Source organism: Merops nubicus, unplaced genomic scaffold (genome assembly GCF_000691845.1).
Source record: "Merops nubicus isolate BGI_N331 unplaced genomic scaffold, ASM69184v1 scaffold36537, whole genome shotgun sequence".
In the NCBI taxonomy this organism is placed as follows: Eukaryota; Metazoa; Chordata; class Aves; order Coraciiformes; family Meropidae; genus Merops; species Merops nubicus.
The window spans coordinates 590-8,413 of NW_008618987.1; the positions used below are offsets into that span (position 1 = coordinate 590).

Below are 7,824 nucleotides of genomic sequence, written 5' to 3' on the forward strand. Positions count from 1 at the left end.
AAGGTTTCTAATTCTTAGTCCTCCACTTTGAGCTTCCACCCATCAGAAACCTGTTCTTGTTAACAAAAATGAACCAAATTATATATTGTATTGATCTGGGATCCCATACAAAAGGCTTTAATATTGTTCTCTTTCAGGATTTAAACAGAATGGTGATAAAATTATTCACTTTTTTTCCTGCCCTTATAGTTCTGCACTTTTGCCTAAAATGGCCGAGCAGGATTCCTCATCGCTAATTGAGGTTGTAAAACACGTTGCAGAGCAGCAGCATTCACAAGCCTCAGCCATAGAAAAAAGCAAAACAACTCTTTTCCAGTTGCAGGTAATCAGCCTTGTTTGCAGTAGTTTAATTATGTTTTTTCGTTAGAAGAGGAAGTATTCCTATGAGCAAGAGAAGCTGATGGTACTTGATTTTTTCTGAATGTTTGCACTGAGGAGTACGGCAGCTGTTCTGTTCTGTTCCTGCATGTGGCATTTAGGCTGAGCCAAAACTGTCTGTGTGCTATTATTTGTAAAGCTGCATTATAGCTAAGACTTCATTAGAGCAGGTCATAGAAGAAGCTTCTTCATTTTTATTTGAGAAAAAAACCAACCAACCAACCAACCAACCCCCAAGCCAAGCCCCCAAACCACTGCGATAGTAAAACCACAAAAACTCAATACAAAGTTGGAGATCTTTGAATTTTTCATCATGTTTTCCTGAGAAATTAATGGGAAAAAGGGATTTCAAATACGTCCTTTTTGGCAGATTTTCACCAGACTCTGTTATTTTTTTCTTAGCATCTTTTTAATACAAAATACTTTTTTTTTCTGTCTCTTTGAAGTGAGTGTCCTGAATATTCATTACATACTGGTTTTATTTAGTAATATTTTGTAGAACGCTGGATACACAGTGTATTTAAAGCCCTAGGTAATTAAGTTAGCTCATTTACTTTCTTCCTCTTTCACACCTTTTCCTTTTTCCTTCAAAAAAAGCCTTGGAAATTCCATAAAAACATCCATGTCAGCAGAAGAGCAAAGTTAAATAATTAAGAACTTCAAGTTAGAATGCAGAAATGCTCTTTCCTCTTTATGGCTGTTCCCACGTGTGCATGTCACAGAAGACATGTGAAACAGTAATTTCTTCTGCAAAACTGAAGATCTTTGACATTAAGATCTTTTGCTTCCCTGTCCTCAGTAAATGGTGGCTGGCAGCGATACAAATCCTGCTCAAACTGCAGCCCAAGATTTCCAATCAAAAGTTACAGAGAAACTTTTTGTTCTCAACAGTTAAAGATGTCTTTATCTGTTCAAGACGTTAAGAGGTTTCATGGCACTCTGAATGCCTCCACTAGGGAGCAGATAATAGGTGACATGAATCATGATGTTATTTCTCTCACTTAAAGCACTACTGGTGGCTGTGACTTTGGGCAGGATCCATCACAGCTAACTTACATCACCCATAAATCAGTTGTTGAGCCCACACTGGTCCTCCAGGCTCCCTTGGTAGTCACCAAAGAGAGAAACGTTCCTGAGGAAGCAGCTCAGCCATCCCATGGCACTTGGGCACAGGCTTTAGTGATGGACTTTGCAGTGTCAGGTTCATGGTTGGATGTGATGATCTTAAAAGTCTTAAAGGTCTTTTCCAACCAAAATAATTCTATGGTTTCTTATGATGGGTTGAAGTACTGCTTCCTGCAGCTTCAGCCTAAAAAGAGGCCGCCTTTTTAGGACTAGATGTGTGTTCTTCAGGGAGTTAAAACCATCTGGGATTAATCCTACTCTCAAATTCTAGTGTGATGAAGGTGATATTAAAAATTTAGAACAGGCAAGTTAAACTCCATCCCCCCGAACACCCATCTCTGTGTTTGTGTGGGTTTGTAAGTGAGTTTGGGCATCATTAATGATTTTCAGTTTGATTACGACTTGACCAGATTTCAGCTCTAAACAAACATTAGGATTGGGTTTGTCCTGTCTTGTCTTATGTGTCTTAAAAATGAAAAGAATTTCAAGTAATTTCAAGGATACTTTACTTCATATTTTAGAGTCAGTCTAAGAGGAGAAGTCTAAGGTAGTATTCTTGCACTGTGCCTCTGAGGTAATGATTTTAGGAAGTGGAACTCTATCTTCCATTCAAGCCACATTTAACAAGTGAAAAAGAATCACAGAGCAGGTTGGGTTGGAAGGGACCCTAAAGCTCATTAACCCCCCTGCCATGGGCAGGGACCCCTCCCACTAGAGCAGGTTGCTCAAAGCTCCATCCAGCCTGGCCATAAACTCTTCCAATCTTGGGACATCTACAGTCTGCTCCAGTGTCTCAGCACCCTCAAAAAGAAGACTGCTGAATAAATATAATAAATATATATTACAGTGTTTAACTAGACACTAAGTATCCTCTCAAAAACTGTTCTGAAGTGAACACTGAAATATTTTACAGGGAAAGTTTCAACAACTAGAAAAAGAAATGAATTCTATTCTGTTGGAAACGAAGACGATAGAAAGGGAAATCCATCTGCAAGAGGATGCCATAGAAGTGACAAAACTTCACTGTGAAAATCTAGAGGCTGAAGTCAGAGCCCTGTATTCTGAGAATTTAAAGCTGAGGTGTGATGCAGAAAGAGCACAAGAAGAGTTTGAGATGACATTTGCAAGAAATAACGAGTATTGGGAGAAAATAAAGGCTCATAAACGTCTCTTTTGGGAGATGGAAAGTAAAATGACAGCTGTTACTGAGCTGGCCAAAAAGAAAGCTGCTGTTAAGGAATTAAAGACAAAGAAAGAGGAGTTAATGCACAATCTTCAGAATCCAGAAGAATCTGTTATAAAACAAATGCAGGTACTCTATTTCCTGTTTGAGTCTTTTCCTTTAATGTGAAATAATTTCAGCATAGTTTAGCTAATATTTTTTTCTAATATAGAATCTTAGAATCCTTTAGGTTGGAAGAGAGCTCCAAGATCATCCAGTCCAACCATCAAGCCAACACTCCTGAGTCCTCTGCTCAAACAGATTCAGAATCTGTCAGGGCTGGAAGGGACCCCAAGGACCCCCCAGTTCCACCCCCCCTGCCATGAGCAGGGACACCTCCCACTAGATCAGGCTGCCCAGAGCCTCCTCCAGCCTGGCCTTCAAGACCCCCAGGGAGGGGGCCTCACCCCCCTCCCTGGGCAACCCCTCCCAGGCTCTCCCCACTCTCCTGGGGAAGAACTTCTTCCTCACATCCATCACTCTTTCAGCTTCTCTGTCGGGTACTAAACTGCAGTTGAGCTGTCTGCCAACAGAGACAGATCTGATGAAATGGTGATAAAAAGGAGAGAGGGAAAACATGTGTGTTTTGGTATTCCAGTTTAACAATGTTGGGTTTATTTCACCCTCATTGCAATACTTACTATAAACTGCCATGTAGCATTTTTTTCACCACAAAACTTTACCAATATCTGAACAAAACCAGATGTGAAGTTGAAATGAGGTCACAGATTTCAACTCTGATGCAAGTTCCATTATTGAAAATCTGCTGTTACTCTGTCTAAATTGATGAACATCTGGTTACACAAGCAAATCTTCAAGTACTGAAAAACAAAGGGTCATTTACATTGTATTTCCTGTAAGGAAAATCTATCTCAAATATTCCATTACATATTCTTTCATTTTGCAATAAATTACATTTTAAACCAAATCAAGGCCACTTATATTGTTGTAGTTTGAACATCTCAAATCATGAGTGTATCTTACTTATCCAAAGCCATGTTATACATTATTTGAGATATTAATTTTGATTACAGTTCTTAAATTATTAATTCAACCAATATTCATTATTTTAATGTGAAATTGGTGTTGCAGATCTTTATCTCACCCCTATTAATGAAATGAGAGTTAAAATGTGACATTTTTAGTAAGTTTAAAAGGTGTACTGTGCAGCTTTTTAAGGAAGGGACTTCTTGCATCTTCTGTGTCTTGATTTCCATCTGCAGGAAGAAACCACAATTTTAAAAAGGGAAATTGCAACACTGGAAGAGTGCATAAAGACCAAAACAGATTTGCTGGAAGAGGAGAAAAAAAAGCATGAGAAGCTTAAAAAAGAAATCGAGGTGAGTGGTTTGAATAAAATATAATTACAGCTCTCCTGACAGAATGTAGGTAGGGCAAATTAAGTTTTAAGTGATTTTTACACTGTTGCTGCCTGAACATTACTGAAGACCACCCAATAACCGTGCTATCTTAAATTCCTGACACTGAGAGTCTTTTCTAAAATTCAAAACTTAGTTGCTATCATGAGAAAAATTGAAGTTAAGATTTTTTCTGAAGTCTTTTAAGGAGTTCATCTGTGAGCCTTTGGGATGATGTCCTGAGAAGAAGCAGGTCACTGAATGGTACTAAAGCAAAATGCACTTTTTTTAAGATTTCTTTAATACTTTTGAAATACTTTAAATTTCACTGCTGACTTCATCATTCATGACCTATCTCATGGTTCCTGATAACTCATCAATGGCCGAATCAGTTGCACCAAGAAAATTGTTTCCCATGAATCTCCCTAATTCGAGCTGATATTAAATTAGGAATAAAACAGCAGCTCCTAATTAACTGCCAAGATAAAATTCTGATAAATAGTTAAAATAATTTTTAAAATAAATAATTTGAAATAATTAAAGTATATTTTGCCTTTTTTATTTTTTTCCTTACTAAAATAATTTGTATGTCTAGATAGTTTTTAGTTAGGAAGTTTCACATCACTTATTGTTAGTTCAAATCAATGTCACAAAATTTAATGAGCAGGGTTTGGTAATGTAAAGATCTCTGTTGCCCATTGTAAAATGTAGGAGGAAAACAGAATAACATCTCATGTGTTAGGGTGAGCTGCAAAATCTTTCTAGACCTTATAGTATACATTGGCTAGAGCTCTGCTGATCAAATCAGGAATGTTATATTCTAGTTTACACCTAAATACACTTGTCAAAGAATGAAATTTTCTCTCACTCTGGAGCCTGAAATCTTCCATGTAGAGAGCATTGCCATGACTGTGAGGTGCTGACTCTTTGGGTGGGATTTCCTTTGTTAATTTTTAGACACCTACAGAGCAGATACCCACACTAGACTCCTTAGTCAGGAGGAGTCATTCTCCAGTCTCCAGTCTCCTCCAATCCTCCACTAAGAGCTGAATCTCCAATTGTTCAGCTCTTACTGATTGGACAGAGTTTTTCATTCCCTTAGTAGGAAAGAGGCAGGATCACAGCATCAAAGAATGTCAGGGGTTGAAGGGACCTCCAGAGATCATGGAGTCCAACCCCCTGCCAGAGCAGGACCATCCAGTCCAGGGCAGGTCACACAGGAACCCCTCCAGATGGGGCTGAAAAGTCTCCAAGGCAGGAGACCCCACAACCTCCCTGGGGAGCCTGTCCCAGTGCTCTGGAACCCTGACAGGAAAGAAGTTCTTCCTCATGTTGAGGTGGAACTTCTGTGCTCCAGCTTGTGACCATTGCTCCTTGTAGGGCAATTCATGTTGCCCTAAAGCAGAGAGCTGAGAGAAGTCAGATGAATTGCATCCTAGAAGTCTGTGTCTACTCAGTAGCTCTAAAGTGAAGCTGGAATGACCTGGTCAAATGTCAGAATCTACACTTAGGTGAACTGAACCCACCCCTGTATATTGTTCTGAAAGAAAATTTGAAGTTAATTTTATTCTGTTTTGTTAGGTGCAGAATAAAAGATACAATGCTATTCTAAAACGTTTGCATTGCCAACTGAACAAACTCCAGTCCAAAAGAAGACAATGGCTCTGGAACATTCAGCAGCTGGAGAAGAAGGCAGCAGAGCTAAAAAAGAGTGTTGAAGTTCTGGAGGTACAAAGCAGCATATAGACCAACCCAACAAAGCTACAATGTGAGTAACCTTTCCAGACAGAGTTGGGTTTTTTTCCTGGAAATACTAGAAATAGTAAATAGCCTGAGAGCTGGGCCAAGGCTCAACAATTTCTTTCTTTTGTAAGTTTTTCTCCCTTTCATCCCGTGGCCTAAGCTGGGCTGTGCTCAATCTGTAATGCTTTGTAAGAACTTTGCTGCTTTTTTTTTTTTTACTGTAGCCAGAGGCTGTTCAGAAAGCAAGTCACTCAATGACTTTTCCAGGTGTTTTCAAAATACGTGCCAATTTTATCTAAAAAGCCATTTGAAGTCAACCAAATAAGATTTGAGGAGTTTATTTTTATCTGATAGATCTCTGAAGATTGAGACCTACATTGTTTTTCCTCCAGAGAAATCGCTACCAGTGTGTGTTTGCATTCCTGGGATACCAAGATTCCAGATCTTTTATCCACATCCCCTATTACTGCAGCCTGAGATCTCACCCAAGCAGTACCAGCCATCAAACAGCTAGGTGCTGAATGTTAGGTGAGGTGATTTTTCACATAAATGACCACCTGTTAAAAATTGTGGTTAAATTAATAGTGAAAGGTGACATTTTTCTTCACCTTTTTGTTATGTGCTTTGCATTTGAGGAATTTTACTTTCTCTCTTCTTATATTTAAGGTAATAGTTCAGGATGGACATAACCTGTAACGTTGTTCTGTTCTATGAAAGTAGCTATTAATTCAAGGTGTTGTCTTAAATAATTTAAATTTATCTTTACTGCTGAATATAAAATAAAGGTTTTAGCAAACTGAGTATTGAGTGTGGAGACTGCTAAAGTGCCCATATACTGTTAGCTTGGGAAAGCAAATTCTAAAATGCAATCCTGTTTTATTTTTTATTTATACTGAATTTATTCAGCCATCTGGTCAAATGAGTGTACTTTATATCCCCTCCAGAAAAAAATACTTATGCACTGGCTTCTTGAGGAATTAAATAGATTAAGACTTATGAAATTATTGACTGTCAGATCTGACTGAGAACTTTAATGTATCCCCTCAAAAGTGGCACAACATCCAAAGTTCTCAGGGTATGAAGACTATGCTCTCAAATGCTGTTTTGAACAGCAGCAGGTTGATCTCAGGGAATGATTTTTTTTCTCTTAGCAGGCAAGCACAGAGAGTGGGAAAATGGGTTAAGGTTTTGTGAGGATGGCTCAGTGAGTGCACCTCACATAAGGCTCTCCCAACTCCCAGTGGGGAATTGTGCTGCCAGAACCCTGCCAGGCAGCTCTGGGGCTGGGTGTGGGGCTCAGGGAGCTTCAGACACACATGTACCTCTGCTGACACCTGCTGAGGTGGCTGCTCTTGTGAAGAGACACAGAAGAGAAGAGGGAAGTAGGCTGGGATAGACAGGATGTTGTGTTGCCTCCCCTCTGTCACAGTTGCTGTGGCCCTCAGCAGAGCTGTGTGCAGGAGTGTGACAGCAAGGAGTGAGTCCTGGCCCACTGTGGTGTGCATGGTGCTCCAGGGGAAGAGGAAACCGTGGCCACACCCTGCATCGCTGGTGTGGCGTGCTGCTGAGGTGAAAAGACAGCTTCCCAGAACTCTTACCCAGCTTTCTGAAAGGCATGAATACGTCGTTATCAAAGTGATCATCAGAGCCTTTGTGAAACTGTGCCTGCAGAACCTGGCTCTGAGTCACCGCGAGGCAGGGACTTCTTGAGGAATTCTAAGCAGTGCTCAAATATTTCCCTTTTAATTCTCTGCTTTGCAGGAGGCAAATGCTTTTCCAGGAGCAGAGTTAAGGCAGTGCAGGGAACTGCCTCAGAAACATGGATCAAGCAAAAACAATTCACAGGGTGCTGAAAGCACCACACTCAATTCTTTCACTTGGCTTTTAATGACATTTAAAGGAAGCAACATGTAGCAACCTAACAAAATGAAGAAAAACCCAAACAAATAGCCACAAACTGCAAAGGATAAAGCAAGATAAACAACCAAATCTCTGTCC

The 7,824-nt window shown here is 39.7% G+C and overlaps 1 protein-coding gene across 1 annotated transcript; it reads left to right on the forward strand.

Annotated features, from left to right (window-relative positions):
- Window positions 1–208: 208 nt before the first annotated feature.
- Window positions 209–5,829, forward strand: CCDC122 (coiled-coil domain containing 122). Its single transcript, XM_008943631.1, has 4 exons — window positions 209–322; window positions 2,417–2,815; window positions 3,949–4,065; window positions 5,665–5,829. Exons 1-4 carry the CDS (start codon window positions 209–211, stop codon window positions 5,827–5,829), a joined length of 795 nt encoding a protein of 264 aa, XP_008941879.1.
- Window positions 5,830–7,824: the final 1,995 nt, after the last annotated feature.

Excerpts from the sequence above, each read along its gene's own strand:
- CCDC122 (XM_008943631.1), top strand. The coding sequence starts at position 209 with ATGGCCGAGCAGGATTCCTCATCGCTAATTGAGGTTGTAAAACACGTT. Across the intron at positions 323-2,416 it reads CAACTCTTTTCCAGTTGCAG|GGAAAGTTTCAACAACTAGA; the intron begins GTAATCAGCCTT and ends AATATTTTACAG. Across the intron at positions 4,066-5,664 it reads AGCTTAAAAAAGAAATCGAG|GTGCAGAATAAAAGATACAA; the intron begins GTGAGTGGTTTG and ends CTGTTTTGTTAG.